This window comes from Diabrotica virgifera, chromosome 3, assembly GCF_917563875.1.
Source record: "Diabrotica virgifera virgifera chromosome 3, PGI_DIABVI_V3a".
NCBI classification, from domain to species: Eukaryota; Metazoa; Arthropoda; class Insecta; order Coleoptera; family Chrysomelidae; genus Diabrotica; species Diabrotica virgifera.
The window spans coordinates 61,313,332-61,330,628 of record NC_065445.1 but is presented as its reverse complement, the minus strand read 5'-3'; the positions used below and the strand labels follow the sequence as shown (position 1 = coordinate 61,330,628).

The 17,297-nt window shown below is 36.3% G+C and overlaps 2 protein-coding genes across 2 annotated transcripts in view; both read left to right on the top strand.

Annotated features, from left to right (window-relative positions):
- LOC114339811 (uncharacterized) overlaps positions 1–1,533 on the top strand; it is a 32,068-nt gene extending 30,535 nt beyond the window's left edge. Inside the window, exon 3 of the mRNA XM_028290496.2 lies at positions 1,308–1,533. Coding sequence (XP_028146297.1) covers positions 1,308–1,462 — 155 coding nt within the window. The 3' untranslated portion in view covers positions 1,463–1,533. The remainder of the gene's footprint in view (positions 1–1,307) is intronic.
- A 6,360-nt stretch (positions 1,534–7,893) lies between these two features.
- Positions 7,894–17,297, top strand: part of LOC114339815 (uncharacterized) — a 45,273-nt gene continuing 35,869 nt past the window's right edge. Inside the window, exon 1 of the mRNA XM_050646483.1 lies at positions 7,894–8,053. Within this exon, the coding sequence (XP_050502440.1) occupies positions 7,994–8,053 (60 nt within the window). The 5' untranslated portion in view covers positions 7,894–7,993. The remainder of the gene's footprint in view (positions 8,054–17,297) is intronic.

Here is a 17,297-nt window from a genome sequence, read left to right as displayed (position 1 = left end):
GAAAATGCTCAGACCCGTCGATTAGTATTTCAAATTGTCCTTTTTGACATTCAATAAAAATGTATACAGGGTGTACATGTAAAAAATTTAGAGATATGACGTCATCGTCGATTTTCTTAAATGGCAACACTGTCATTTTGATAGCTAATTTGATAGGGTTTGTAAAGTTATACATAACTGCAAAATATCAAATTTTTATTCTCTACCATTTACAAGATAATAGAAAATAACAAAGTTATATCTGTAATTTGGAATATATTCAATAATTAAAATACTAACTGTTTTTTTGAAAAATGCTCAGACCCGTCGATTAGTATATCAAATTGTCATTTTTGACATATAATAATAATGTATACAGGGTGTCCCAATTTAGAGATATGACGTCATCGTTGATTTTCTTAATTGGCAACACTATCATTTTGATAGCTATTTTGATAGCGTGTGTAAAGTTATACACATCTGAAAAATTTCAAAATTTTATTCCCTACCATTTACAAGATAATAAAAAATAACAAAGTTATGAAGAACAAGAAGTAATCAAATAATAATTGAATTTATTTATTTCAATTAAGCAAATGCTCATAACGTTGCCCATTGACAATTTGACAATAATTGAGGGCAACATTATGAGTTTTTGCTTAATTTATTGAAATAATTAAATTCAAATTATTTGATTACTTCTTTTTCATAACTTTGTTATTTTTTATTATCATCTAAATGGTAGAGAATACAAATTTGAAATTTTGCAGTTGTGTATAACTTTACACACCCTATCAAAATAGCTATCAAAATGACAGTGTTGCCATTTAAGAAAATCAACGATGACGTCATATCTCTAAATTGGGAGACCCTGTATACATTATTATTATATGTCAAAAAGGACAATTTGATATACTAATCGACGGGTCTGAGCATTTTTCAAAAAAACAATTAATATTTTAATTATTGAATATATTCCAAATTACAGATATAACTTTGTTATTTTCTATTATCTTGTAAATGGTAGAGAATACAAATTTGATATTTTGCAGTTATGTATAACTTTACAAACCCTATCAAATTAGCTATCAAAATGACAGTGTTGCCATTTAAGAAAATCGACGATGACGTCATATCTCTAAATTGGGACACCCTGTATACATTATTATTGAATGTCAAAAAGGACAATTTGAAATACTAATCGACGGGTCTGAGCATTTTCCAAAAAAACAATTAGTATTTGAGATATTGAATAATTTATTCCACTTTACAGACTGTCTCTGTATTAGTATTTTAACAATAATTTCCTAAATTTTTTTTCTTTACAGTTGAGCAGAGTCCTCTTGGAAAGCAAATAAGCAAAAGAGACGCTGAAGAAGAAAATAATGAAACAACTGGATTTTTTAAGAAAGCAGCCAAGGTTATACTTAAGATAATAGTAGAAAAAGTAATCGAGACCATTGGAGGAATGTTATTTGGTTAATAAGAATTTCATATGTAATGTAAAGCATTATTTACCTATGTATAAAATAAAGTTAAGTTTTGTTATAAAAATGTATAAATGTTTATAGAATTTTTCCGTACAAAGCTGGCATGTGATATATTATTTTTTCATGTTGCTCCATGATATTTCCTAGATCTAAAAGCTTCATCACATAGTTGTAGTAATTTTTCCATTTCCTTTTTTGACTTAAATAAAACTTAAAAAAATCGATACTTTTATTTAGCGGTTGCTCCGCCTACCTGTTCGTTCATCAGGAAAAAAGTTTACAATAGGAAAATGGGTGGAAATGCATAATTGTTATTCCAAAAATGCATAATATGCATCCAAATGTGCATAAACATGTAAAAATATGTATATTAAGGGCCACATTTTGTTATTCAAGGGGTTTTTGGGGTCACTAAAAAGGAACAATACTCAATCAGAACAGACCGCTGAAGCACCTGGTGCCCAGAGTTACTGCTAAGATACTGCAAACAGACGTGCAGTCACTGCAGACACTGCAACATGTTTTTGGGATCGCTGAACACGAAACCGTCATCAGAACCGACCGCCGGAGCATCTGGTTAGTCGAGACATTGAAGCACAAAAAAAGGCCTTACTGTCGATTTTTGGCGCAGTAAGACGGATTTTAATGCAGTTTGGTGCGTTGGATTCGTGAGAATGTCAGGAAATTTTGTGAACTAATGTATTGAATAAGAAATCTCAAATTGCATTTGTGCATAAGAAAAATGCATTTCGCTAAATAGCGGGAAAATTGACTCAATTTTCTTACTCGGGGGTTTTTGGGGTCGCTGAAAACGAATATGAGGTCGGCGAGAGTGTGCAAACTACCTGGTGCCTGCAGCGGGTGTAATAAACGTCTTCCTCTAGCTAGAGTATTATGGTAATTTGTTAAATAATGGGCCCAAACTTGTAACTCGGGGGGTTTTTGGGGTCGCTGAAAATGAATATGAGGTCGGCGAGAGTGTGCGAACTACCTGGTTGGTGCCTGCAGCAGATGTAATAAACGTCTTCCTCTGGACTATTATGGTAATTTGTTAAATAATTGGCCCAAACTTATTACTCGGAGGTCTTTTGGGGTCACTGAAAATAAATATCTCAACGTCTAAATTCTAATTTCATATCATTTAAAGCAGTTTGAATTAAGGCGCAAGTGGATGATGTGGTCTTGCCTTGAGAGAAAATTACTAGATACAGAATGTACTTAATGGCTATTGCCAAAAATAAAAAGATTGCCATTGGAAAAATTCTTTCGTCTGTTGATGCATTTACCCAGCATTTAAAAAGGGTATATTTACAAACACAAATTTGGCTGTATGGAGAGGACAGTAACATGAACCCAACCGAGTGGGGATGGGAATTACAAAATAATGTATTAATTCCAGTTAGAATGACTCAGCCACCTAGCCCTCCAAACATTTTAAATTTAATATTCTGTAGTTGTAAGTCAGACTGCGGCAACTCATGCGGGTGCAGGAAGCATGGGTTATTTTGTAATTTAGCCTGCAAAAATTGTGCAGGCTCTTTTTTTTATAATGGCATGGACTTTTATGTCATTCAGCCAGTCACAACATGAGTATTAGTGTCATGTGTAGTGTGTATGTTGAGTAAGTGTCTTGTTACTTTGCAAAGTCGACGTCATTGTTTTTGCAAAGAGACGCTAATTGTATCAGAACGTCTGCGGTCCCTCCGGTGAGTACCGATCCCACAAGGACAGAAACTATATTCATTTATTAATTTATAATAAATGAAAAATTCCTGACCCTGGTGAGATTCGAACCCACAACCTTTCGGATTTTTTCGATCCAAAGGCAGAAAAAAAAAAGTGCAGGCTCTGATTGCACAAATATTGCATTGGACTCGGGAGAGAAAGGCAATAATGAAGAAGAAGATGATAATGATGAAGAAAATGAATTTTAAAGATAAATTACGATAAATTTTGTATTTTCTTATGCATAAATGCAATTTGAGATTTCTTATTCATTACATTAGTTCACAAAATTTCCTGACATTCTCATAAATCCAACGCACCAATCCGCATTAAAATCCGTCTTACTGCAAAAAAAAATCGACACTTCAATCCTTCAATGCCTCGACTAGGTGCCCATGGTCACTGCTGAGTCACATCATCTTCTGGAGTTTCTTAGGTCTTCGGCACTAAGTTAATACAAACAGATTACTCGGGAGGTTTTTGAGGTAGCTGAACACAAATACGACACCACAACCGGCCTTCAGTGTACTTAGTGCCCAGGGTGACTGATATTCTCAGCATCTTCTGGAATTTCGAGGATTTCTGACACAAAATTAATGCAAATAGATTACTCGGAGGTCTTTAGGTTGCTGAACACGAATACGCTATTAGAACCGACCTGCGAAAATCAAAATCCTCGAAATTCCAGAAGATGACGTGCATATCAGTCACCCTGGGCACTAGGTGCTCCGAGGGTCGTTTCTGATATTATATTAGTATTCAGCAAACCCAAAATCACCCCGAGTAATCTATTTGTATCAATTTAGTGCCGAAGACCCTCGAAACTCCAGAAGATGACGTGCCTTAGCGATAACAATGGACACTAGGTGCATCAGGGGTCGGTTCTAATTGCGTATTCTTGTCCAGTGACCCCAAAACCCCCGAATTACAAATCCTGGCCCTTAATATTGGCATGTTTAACAATGGACCCTAGGTGCATCGGGGGGTCGGTTCTGATTGCATATTCTTGTTCAGTGACCCCAAAACCCCCCGAATAACAAATCCCGGCAAAATATTGGCATGCTTATGCACTTTTGGATGCATGTCATGCACTTTAAAAAGGAAACAATTATGTATTTCCATCCATTTTTCTATTGTACTTTTTATTGACGCCATGCTGAACACAATGCAAAAAGTTGCATGTCTCTAGGTGTTGTGTGTTGCAGATTTAAAAATCGATTTATTCCGGTGCTTTTAGTGCTAATTGCTCTGGTATAAAAAGTAATGTAACGAACATTATGATATCGGAGGTTTCCACTTCCGATTGCGAGAAAACTAGAAAACACACGACTATCAATCTCTTCTACACCAGTATAATCATTGTTTATATAGTAATAACATAAGTTGTCACGCTATCAAAATTATCTCTCACTATCATTATATACTTATCAATTACGCTAATACCTCTATAATTAATGCCACTATTTTTACATCCTTTTTTACATATTCAGCTGATAAATAATATCTGCCAAGTTTTTAGCCATATCTATTTAGGACATGGAATTAGAATAAAAAAACACAATCGAATTTGTGAGATCCAGCGGCCTATAGCTTGGGATGGACAGCATTTGGCACGATGCAACATATTCCAAAAGGAACGCTACCGATTTGCTTGAAGAAAAAAAAATTACCAGTGCCCACTGCCGGTAATAACATAATATATGGTTCCGAAACCATAACTTTGACTAAATTCTGCAAATAAATTGAGAATAACCCAAAGAAAAATGGAAACAGCAATGTTGGGAATAACAAGAAGAGATATGGTACCAAATAGGATAGTGCTAGAAAGGACCAAAGTGACAGATGTCATAGAAAAAATTGCACAAGCCAAAAGGAAATGGGCTGGACATGTAGCACGTACGTTTAAATGATAATAAGTGGACCAAAAGGTTCATAGAGTGGAGACCTAGATAAGATAAAAGACACCGAGGTAGACCACCAAAAAGATGGATGAGAAAAACAGAGGGAAATTGGATACAGAAGGCACAAGATAGAGAACAGTGGAAGAATATGGAGAATACCTATATCCAACAGTGGATGCAAGAGGTTGAGGAATGATGATGATGATGATGATGATGGTCTGGACCATTTGGTTTTCACCCCTTTCATAACATTCTCCACCGTTATTAGAAAAGATAGAATGACAAATTAGATGTCGAATGAGAGCTTATAATACAAAGATGGTATTAAAGTTGATACATTTAACCTCGGAGTTCTGGTTCCAATTGTCCAATTTTCACATGCATATATCACCGTTGGTCTCACTATTGTTTTATAAGTTTGAATCTTGGGCGCCCATATAAAAATTTCTAGAGGTGGGGGCCAGACGTGAAGATGTTTCTACATTTTGTATACTTTGGATGACAATATAGGTATAGTATAAGCACCCGACGAAAAGCTAGGGGCCACGGCCCCCCTGCCCATGCTGCCATGGACACGTTTTTTGCCTTCAACAGTGCGTTTAATGATCCTACTGCTTTGCTACCTTTTAACAACCGTTTATCTATTTCTCTCTCTTAGTCTCCTCTACTTGTAACTGTTACCCCAAGGTACTCAAATTATGTTACATTCTCAAATTTATACACTGTCATTCGTAATCAGAGTGATCGATTTATTTTTTTTTGCATTTCCCCCTCTCACTTCCATATACTTGGTTTTATCTTGGTTTATAGTCAAACCGTATTTTCTAGCTTCTTCTTCAAATTTTTTGAACATTTTTCGAAGTTCTATTCTTGAACGTGTCAGAAACATCAAGTCATCTGTAAAGCCCTGTTGTCTTCTGTTCAGAATCGTGCATCTTGTCTGGATATTGGCTCCTCTAATTATATTTTCTAGTACTAGGTTGAGTAAGTCTGTTGACAGGGGGTTTACTTGTTTTAATCCCCTATTGACGTTTGACGTATAAACTGACATGACTTTATTGGTTAGCGTCATTTTAACTAATCGTATCAGTTTCTCTGATATTCCTTCCTCTTCTCCTTGTGCCACTCCTATCTGAGATTGGAATTCGTCAAGGCTATCCTGACCTTATTTACAGCTGACCTAAAGAGTTCATTACTGGTGCAACCAAACCACTTTCTCAAATTCCGCAACCATGGCATTCTTCTACGGCCTAGATTCCGTTTTCCTTCTATTTTTCCTTGCATTATATTTTGAAGTATACGTATTTATGTCCTCTCATCAGGTGACCCAAATATTCGAGTTTTCTTCGTTTTATCGTTAACAAAATTTCTGGGTATTTTCCTATCCTTCGTATTAATTCAAAGTTTGTGACTGTTTCAACCCAATTTATCTTCAGCATTCGACGGTAGCATCACATCTCGAAACTTTCAATATTTTTTATGTTGTTTTGTTTGAGAGTCCAGGCATCTACACCGTATAATAGAGTGTTAAATACGTAGTCTGATATTCCGAGTGATCTCATTGCTTCGTATAGTCAGTTTCGTGAGATGGAGTCGTAAGCCTGTATGAAATCGATAAGGAGCATCTGCAAACCTAGATTTTGTTCATAATTATTGTGTTGTAATAATTATAGCAGAAAAATTTGATCGGTTGATGCTCTTCTCTGTCTGAAACCAGCCTGTCCTTAATAATTCAAACCTTTGAATTATTATCTCTGATTCATAGGTTTTTAATCTAGTTCTTATAATTTTTGCCAATACTTTATATACCGCTTCTAACAGTGCGATTCCCTTATAATTTTCATATATAGTTTTATCACCTTTTTTGTGAATTCGGCAGATGAGTGCTGTGTTTCATTGCTCCGGCATCTTTTCGTTTTCCCATATTTTCTCTATAAATTGAGCTATTTTTTTCTGCAGTATATTTCCTCCTACCTTTAATAACTCTGCTGGCACTCCACCTTCTCCGGTACTTTTATTATTTTTACTGTCTTTAATTACTGTTATTATCTCCATTTCTGTTGGTTTTTGTGTTTGTTGAGGTTCTCTTTTTTGTATTTGTTGTTGTTCTATATCTTGTCTTTGTTGTTGTATTTCTGTTTCTATTTGGTCTTTATCGTTTAATAAAATTCTTCGAAATACTCTGCCCAACTATTTAATTGTTCTGTCTTGTCTCTTCTTAAAGAAATGTTTTCTTCTTCTTACGGTGCCGTATCCTTAAGGACGCTGGCCATTCCATTTGCCCATTTAATCTTATTTGCAGCCGCCCTGAATAGTTCTATGGAGGTCATATTCGTTCATTGTCGTAAGCTTTTCAGCCAACAGTTGCGTCTTCATCCTGGTCCCCTTTTGCTATTGATTTTGTCTCCGATTATAAGTTGGAGCAATGGAGCAATGGAGAAATGTTTAAATGATAAAATTATTTTATCAATAAATATCCAACTAGTAGAACCAAAAGTATACGCTTAAACGATTTGCGGATATAAATGAGCTATCTGTAATTGATCTTTATTACATAGAAATTAATCAAAATATTCATCAACCATTCAACTGCCCGTCTAATTTTGCATTTTGGTAATAACTGGCTATATTTGTACCCGCAGCTTTTAATAAATACTTCGCTAAAACCAACCGATAATTTAAATCGTTTTAAGTTAATTAAATCGTTATATTATTATTTTATTACACAGGATATACAAAGCTAATAACAGATCTAATAAAGTAATGTTATATAAATCTAATAATAGTTAGACCTAATGCCATAATTACTACGACTGTGACAATATACTTTGTTTATTTGCTACTATAGATGCGTTTCAATTTAATCATTGTTTTTGAGTTTTTTTGAATATTGCAAAGATGTCTAATTTTGAACTGTTTTTAATTTCGTTAGCAGTTGTTATTGTTAGTGTACAACAGGTAATCTTTGTCTTTAATTATTATTTATTTAATTATGTATGTATTGTATCAATCGATCTGATTGTAATCAGCTATATACATACATTTTTAAAAATAAACATCCCGTCATTGTTTGATTATTTGTGATCATCATCATCATCATCAATCAGCCCATCAGATTTGTGGATTGTTGAACATAGGCCTTCTCCAGATATTTCTACCTATTTCTGTTCTGCACCTCTGCTATCCAATTGGTCACAGTTCGTCAATCTAATACGCTTTTCAGAATTCTTTCCTCTGTTCTCCCTTTTCCAGTTTCAAATTTATGGTTCTGTGTTATTAGATATTTCTGAGTTGTAGTGTCGTCCTTCCCTATTGTCATGTATTTTGTTTTGTGCTGGTTTATCTGTAGTATCTATTCTTTTGGCATCTTTATCTTCTAATTTACCTACTGCTTTTATAAGTGTCATCTTCGTATTCGCTATAATGACTAGATCATCTGCATTTTAATCTCTAATAATGTTTTTGTTTGCAAAGTTTGTCCTCTTTATTATTACTTATTACTTACAATATTATAAGGTTAAATAGTGTCGGGAGATAGAATCACCTTGTTTCACGCCTTTGTTTACATTGATCTCCTTAAAAGTTGTTCCGTTGAAACTGATACTTGCTATGGTGTTCTTTGGGCTCACTATTGCATATGTCTTCATTTTTCTGGGATTCTAACATTCTCTAGCTCCGATTGATTGTATCAAAAGCGCTTTTGAAGTCTATGAATATTAGGTGCATTTCTCTGTTGTGTTCTCTCGATTTTTGAATTATTTGCTCTGGTTTATTTCTTTATGTAATTATATTTCTGCGTATTTTAATAATTCCACTGCTATTTTATCTTATCTTGCTGCTTTTCCATTCCCTAGGTTTTAATTTGTTTTTGTACTTCTTCTTCTGTGGGAATTTCTACTTCGCCGTTATCTTGTACGACCTTATTTCTTCATCAGAGTGAGTTACCTTCGGACTGAATACCATTTTTTTTGTAATATTCTTCCCATATTCTGCTGATCTGTGATCTGCATGTCTTCAAATACCGTTTCTCTTTTTGCTTTCTTAGTTCTCTTGTTTTAATGCGGGGCGTATTTTTGGTTACTCTGACTTTTTTGTAAATATTTTATTTATGGCTTTTTCTGTCTCTTTCAATATCCTCCAGCGAAACCAGTCATTTTTCTTCTTTTTATTTGTTGCGTTGGCCTTCTCGCTATTTTGTATTCTTCCATGTTTTGTTCTGACGGGTTGTTGATGCATGTCATTCTGGCGGAGTTCTTTAGTGTTCTGTCTGTTTCGCAGTCTTGATCGTACCTACGTAAATTACATATTCATGTAAATTACATATTCATGTAATTTACGTATGACCTCCTTGGCAGTGGTGCACCCAGAGTTGGTTTTGAGGGTAACGCCCCCCCCCCCATGTCATATGAAAAATATATAAAAAATAGGAGGAAAATTTACATACCTTGTCTTTCACAAGCAATACAAAAAAAATTGGTGCCCAAGGTTTTTTTTTGGTACGCCGGATCCAGGCCTTAGATGTAGAAAATTCTTGAGTTTCATTATTTAGTTTTAAAAACGGCTGGAGTAAAGTGATTAGTCATGTCAGTATGAAAAACGATAGGATTAATATTATTTTACTCTTTTAAATTAGCTTAGTTTTTATATGATGATTTATATTTAATGTTTATTAAAAACTTTTGATATACAATGTGTGTTGATATTGGACGGGGGCCCGCATTCCAACTGGAACCAGGGCCCGCGGATCTATCAGTACGCTACTGGGCCGAAGTATTCTGTTTTTTCTCCTCTTTATGATGTTATGAGCAGACGTTCTAAATTCTGAATTCATTTAATGAGATCCGTGGTCTCCATTCAAGTAATTTTTGTCCACCTGTCGTCTTTTAATGAATTTTAATGAACTTCCTCGTATCTTAGTCTAATTATCAAGCTTATTCCACCCATTGAGCTTTCCATTTTACGTTGTGTCCTCAATGTTTTCGCTGATGTTTTTGTGGGAGTTAAGATTTCTGCTCCGAATGTGAGGACTGGTAGAACGCACTGGTTAAAAATTGTCTCTTTAAATATAGATTGGTAGATTTGTTTTAAACACTTCTCTCATTTTTCTGAATGTAGCCCAATATAAGACCGGTTGATAAATCTGAACTGATCCAAACAATCAATGGTATCAAAAGCAAATCTTCCTGTAGTACCGATGGACTATCCATAAAAATTTTCTCAAATCTCCCAGATAATGTGTTGGGAGTCCTTATCTCTCTAATTAATGATTCTTTTGAGAAAGGTAAATTTTCAGAGTGCCTAAAGACGGTCATCATTATTCCTCTTCATAAGAGTGGTGAAAAATCTATTGCCTGCAATTATAGACCTATTACATTACTACCGGTACTCTCCAAAATTATTGAAAGACTCATAAAAGCCCGACTTATGTCCTTTCTCGTTGATAACAAGATTTTATCACAAAATCAGTTCGGCTTTTTAAATAACAATTGTACCACCGATGCCATGTTTTCTCTACTACATGAGGTTTATCAAGCATTAAACAATAATCTCCACACTGCCACTGTTTTTTGTGATTATGCCAAAGCTTTTGATTGTGTAAATCACGACATTTTAATAAAAAAACTAGATTTCTATGGAATTCGAGGTATTTCTTTGAACTGGTTTCAATCTTACTTGGATAATAGGAAACAAAAATGGACTCTAGTCTCAAAAATGTTGTATGTGGGGTACCACAAGGTTCAGTGGCGTAACAAACTCCGTCGGGGCCCCCCCGCAGAATTTGAAATGGGGCCCTTTTAACCCGGGAGCAGTCGCGCCGTTAGAAAAAATCCAACTTTTTATCATTTTCCGTGATAAGTTAATGAAAAATTTTGCAACATAACTTTCCACTTGAAAGTGCCTCGAAGAAGATTGTAGTAATGCGTAGGATATTTTTTAAATTTTTTAATTTCATTTTTATTTTTTTTTTTGTGGAATTTATGGCTTTGGTTGGAACCGATTAGTTTTAAAATTGTTAGAAATAGATATTTTTAACATAACAAGCAAACAAAAATATTATAAAAATGAACTTTGTTTTAAATTCGTATTGTTAGATTTTGTTCTACGCGCGACTGCTTACGTGACAGAAGTGAGCGCGACTGCTCCCGCGTTAAACAATTCCTAATTACGACTTATTTAACAAAAACTTTTTTGTGTTAGCGTTATCATTCACTGTTCATAACAACTTACATTTCTCATCTTTATTGGTATACAGACCCATTCCAAATAAACAACTTCTTTTGTTGTTTTCTGTACAACTTACCTACAATACATGTAATAACCAGCTTTAAAAATAGTATTTATTAAAAATATTTAATATTATATATATAATTATATATATTATATATATTATATATATATTTAATATTATATATAAATATAATATGTATTTATTAAAAATAGTAGATGTTAAAACAATTCTTTCATGATTTCTTATACAGTGTGTTTGCGTAGCTTGGAACCTGTGGGAAATTTTTTATTACATTATATCTAAGTATATTACGACGAAAAAAAGTTATTCTCCATAAAATGCTCTGCATGGTATAAAACTTAAGTTGCAATAATCAGATATTAAATTTTATTGATTTTATACGAGGTATTTCAAAAAATATTAATTTCGCTCAATAGTACCTATACCATCTTTATATTTTACAATATTGAAAAATTTTATTATAAAAAGTTGTTCGCAATTAAAAACTATGTTTAAATATGCAATTATATCATTCCAATTGAAATATTGTGAAATATAAAGGTACTTAGCTCTTAGAGAGAAATTCATATTTTTCGACATACCTCGTATAAAGTTGGTAAAATATGATACATTACGATTGAATCTTCGTTTTGAGATAATGCAGAGCTTTTTATAAAGAATCTGATAAGAATTTTATAAAGAATTTTTTCGTAAAATTAAAAATAACATAGTTATTATAATTGTAATAAAATATTTGGAAACATTAATTTTTTATTTACAAGGATGTAATTACATATTAAAATTAAAATCGTATATTGTTAAATATAAAAGTACTTTATCCTTGAGTTAAATTCCTATTTTTTGACTTACCTCGTATAAAATTGATAAGCTTTGATATCTGATGGTTTATCTGGTTTATTTTGTATCTCAGATTTAAGACCATTCAGAGCATTTCATGAAGAATAACTTTTTTCGTAAAATTGATAATAAAAATGTTTCCCATATGGTTCGAAGCCACGCAGACATACTGTATAAGTGCTCAAAAAAATTTATTTTGAATTTTCAAATTGTAATGTCTGACAGAGCCGTAACTACCATTGGGGCAACCGGGGCAGTGCCTCGGGGCCCCCGGCGAAGGGGGCCCCGCAATTAAAAACCTACATTATAGCCGAAGAATGTAAGTAACATTATATGTAGTATATTGTAGCGTGATTAGTGTAATTACTTCTAATTACAATAAAACTAGCGGTTCGTAATTTATATACGACTTTATTTATATAAGTTACAGACGAATTTATCTTATACACTTTAGCTTAAGACTAACTCTATTTACAAATATGTCCTATTTATATATGCGATACAGATATTCCAGAAATATCTATATATCTCCAGCTATGTCCATGTGACTCGACCGCTTGCACGTCATCGGCGCTGCATCGGCGTATCTCGAAACATCGATAGTGTTCTGTCTGTGCGGAGACGGGAGCTGGTATACGAGGGTAGGTCAATAATTATTTTGTTACACTGCTCCCCTCTTAAGATCTGAGCGTCCCGATCAGCAACTCTAGATGGCCCAGGATGGCGGAATCTACAGGATTCTCCAGCTCTGCATACACCCCTAGAAAAGAAGTAACAGTCTACTGTCTTTGAAGGGTATGACATCTTCGGGTTCATGCAACACACAGTAATCCGTACGCCAGTTTCTCTGAAGATCACTTCCAGCATGCTTCTCACAATCTTCCAATCCAGATTTTCTACTGCATGGCCAATTTTTGGTAAAGCCAAATCTTTGATGTCATAATTACAGACCATTTTCTTCAAATTAGTTAGAGCACGCCATATGTTCTCGTAGCTTGGCGTGTCCGTATAAGACTTCCTGGTCACTATATACAGCAAAGATCGAGGACCATCTTCCAATCGCAATACTCTTCCAATTTTAGGTTGTTGATTCCTTAACTCGTCCAGGCGGCCGAACTTTCTATTGAATACGGACGAGATTCCTTTAGTCATCTCGAGGTCTTGGGCAACACAGTGGGCTAGAGAGACGTTTTCTGGAACACCAAACAGATCTTGCTGAACTTCTGTGGTCACGCCGAATCTAGCACTCTTTCTTTCTGCGTAATTTGACATAAATTCCTTAAAACTTGGCTGTGCGACATCTTTCATCTCCTGTTGGAGGACTCGTGCTTCTTCTGTTTCATTTGAGCCAGCATATGGTGCAAGACGATTTATGTGAATAACTTTTGGTTTACCGTTTGGCAACTTCTTAATTCTATATATTACGTCATTTATTTTCTTCTTAACTTCATATGGACCTTCCCATTGTCTTTGCAGTTTAGGACATAAGCCTCGACGACGTTGCGGATTATAAAGCCAGACAAGATCACCTACTTCGAAGCTTTCATTCTTGCATCGAGAATCATATTGATCTTTCATTCTGTCACTGGCTATCTGGATGTGTTGTCGGGCAAGTTCATGAATGTTGTTCATTCGTAATTTCAGGCGGTCAACGTAGTCTTCGCCTGCAACATGTTCCTCGGAAGGTCCGCAGCCAAACTCTAGGTCGCAGGGCAACCGAACTTCACGACTCAACATCAGGCAGGTTGGTGTTTGACCTGTAGTTTCATTTACGGCCGAGCGGTAGGCCATCAGGAATAAATGAATGTGTTGGTCCCAATCTCGCTGATGTTCAGATACAACTTTGGACAAGTGTTTACCCATCGTTCGGTTCATCCTCTCGACCATTCCATCTGATTGAGGATGCAGGGGTGTTGTTCTGGTCTTATTGGCACCAATCAATTTACAAACGTTTTGGAAAAGAGCTGACTCGAAGTTTCGCCCTTGGTCGGAGTGGATTTCCAAAGGAGCACCAAATCGGCTAAAGAATTCTTTAACAAGTACCTCTGCAACGGTAGCAGCTTCTTGATTTGGTAATGCATAGGCCTCAGTCCATTTTGTAAAATAATCCATGGCTACCAGGATGTATTTATTTCCAGCATCGGTTTCTGGAAATGGACCTGCAATGTCGATAGCTACTCTTTCCATAGGACTTCCAACATTGTACTGTCTCATGGGTGCTCTCTTTTTACCAACCGGACCATTACCGGATGCACACAGTTCACATTTTCGGCACCATCTTCTTACATCATCTTTACAGTTCACCCAATAGAACCGTTCTCGAACCTTTTGCAGAGTCTTCGTAATACCAAAGTGTCCACCTGATGTACCGTCATGCAACTGACGCAATACTTCTGACACTTTACTTTTAGGTACAATTAACTGAAGCTTAGATTCTGTACCATCATCGTTCTCAAAGGTTCTGTACAGAAGATCATCTTTTAGTACCAGGCAATTCCATTGGCTCCAGTAGGTCTTGACTTCTGGACTACATGCACTAATGTTCTGCCAACTAGGTCTCTCACCTTGCCGCATCCAATCCAATACTCTTTTTATACATGGATCATCTTCTTGGGCGTCTTGTAACTGTTGGGGCTGCCATTGCTCATTAATTACGGTGGTTCGTCTCACGGGGCAAAATCGTTCCTCTAATTTGGCACAGTGATTACAATTCGCACTGCATGGTCGTCTCGAAAGGGCATCAGCATTTGAGTGAACTCTTCCGGCCCTGTGTTCTATCTCGTAATCATATTCTTGTAATCGTTCTAACCATCTTGCCATCTGGCCCTCTGGATTACGGAATTGTATGAGCCATTTTAGAGCAGCGTGATCGGTGCGAAGAAGGAACTTTCTGCCATACAAGTATTTATGGAAATGTTCGCAAGCCTTCACTACACCCAGCAGTTCTCTTCTGGTAACGCAATAGTTTCTTTCCGGTTTCGACAGGACTTTGCTGAAATAAGCGATGACTTTTTCCTGTCCGTCCTGGATTTGGGAGAGAACAGCTCCTATAGCACTGTTGCTAGCATCGGTATCCAAAACAAATTTTCCTGCCTGTCCCGGGTAGCTTAATATCGGTGCACTGATCAGAGCCATTTGTAGTTGTTCGAAAGCTTTTTGGCACTCTTCACTCCATGTATATTCTTTGCCCTCCTCCGTCAACTTTGTTAGGGGCTTGGAGATATTGGCAAATCCTTTGACAAATCGTCGGTAATATGTACATAGGCCAAGGAAACTTCTAATTTCATGTTTATCTTTTGGTACTGGCCAATCTTTAATTGCATCAATCTTTTCAGGATCAGCTGTTACACCATTACTCGATACAATATGTCCTAAGTACTTAACTTCTCGTCGAAACATGTGACATTTCTTCGGACTTAACTTCAAGTTCGCTGCCCTCAATCGTTGAAAGACGTCTATTAGATTCTTGGCATGTTCATCAAAGGACCTTCCAACCACAATTACATCATCCAAGTAAACCAGGCATGTTTTCCATGTTAGACCTCTTAAAACGGCCTCCATTAATCTTTCAAATGTGGCAGGGGCATTACATAAACCAAACGGCATAGCCGTGAACTGCCAAAGCCCTGATCCTATCGAAAATGCGGTTTTCTCCCGATCGGCTGGCTCCATGTCTACTTGCCAATATCCACTTTTTAAATCGAGTGTGGAAAACCAACGAGAACCGGAGAGAGTATCCAATGTATCGTCTATTCTGGGCAAAGGATAACTATCTTTTTTTGTTACCGCATTGAGCTGGCGGTAGTCGATACAAAAACGCGTTGAACCATCTTTCTTCTTTACCAGAACTACTGGTGATGTCCATGGACTGTTCGATGGTTCAATTACTCCTTGTTTGTCCATATCCTTGATAATCTCTTCGGCCTCATCTCTTTTCGCAAATGGAAGTCGTCTAGGCCGTTGTCTGATTGGCTGAGCGTCTCCGGTATTTATTTTATGCGTTACTATGCTTGTTTTGCCCTTATCCTTCTTATCAATAGCAAAAACATCTTGATACTCTATCAGCATAGACCTTACTTTTTCCGTTCGTTCATAGTCAAGGTCTTGGCATCTTTCAATGATCATCTCGACAAGGTCTTTTGGATACTTTGACTTTGATGATTTCTCATTGGTATTCATAGAGCAAATTGAAGCCACGGGAACACACTGTCCGATCAAAGCTCCTCTACTTAACTTAATAGCAGTTTCCCTTAAATTCATAACTCTTACAGGGATGACATCTCGAACTTTTACCAAAGTTTTCGCCGTTAGGAACTCGACATTTTCTACATCTTCGACCATCCTTAAACTTCCCTCTCGGCAGTGTCCATCAAGCATGGTCATCAGAATTTTCTCACTATTACCGGGTATGGTTACGTCGCATGTAGTTAGTAAGTGGATGACATCTTCTTTGTCGTCGTGAAAGGGCAACTCTTCACCGTTGATCCTGAGAACTCCATTTTGAACATCCAATATTGCCCCCACTTTTCGTAGTACGTCCATCCCCAATATGAACTCGTCGGAGATCTCGGCAATTAATACTTGATGTTCAACTGTGGTCTGGCCAATGGATACTGACATATTAGCCTCGCCATATGTATTAATTAGCTCACCAGTTGCTGTTCTAAGCTTTACTGTTGCAGGTGATAATTTATTATGGTCTCGTACTACATCTGGACGTGCGATAGTTCTCGTTGCACCTGTATCCACCAAAAATGATCTACATCTATTATTGATACGACCTTCGATGTATAAGTTGTGGATTCCACCGGAGGACGTAAGGTTGACAGTTACTATGGGGGCTCTAGTTCTCGAGGTCGGCAGTTGCCCCTTGGTGTCGACCCGCTCTAGTTTTCCGACGGCTGTACGATCTTCTTACAATTACGTCGAATGTGGCCTACGTCTCCGCAATTCCAACATCTAGGCTCGCGTCTCTTTGGCATCTGATTACTCAATACTCTCCGTATCATTTCCTCCAGACGTTCATCGTTGTGTTCGTCACTTTCTTCAATGGTTCTTACTCTATGGCTTCGTGAAGTTTGACTAGCCGTTTCGTGTTCCAATGCAATAGCAAGT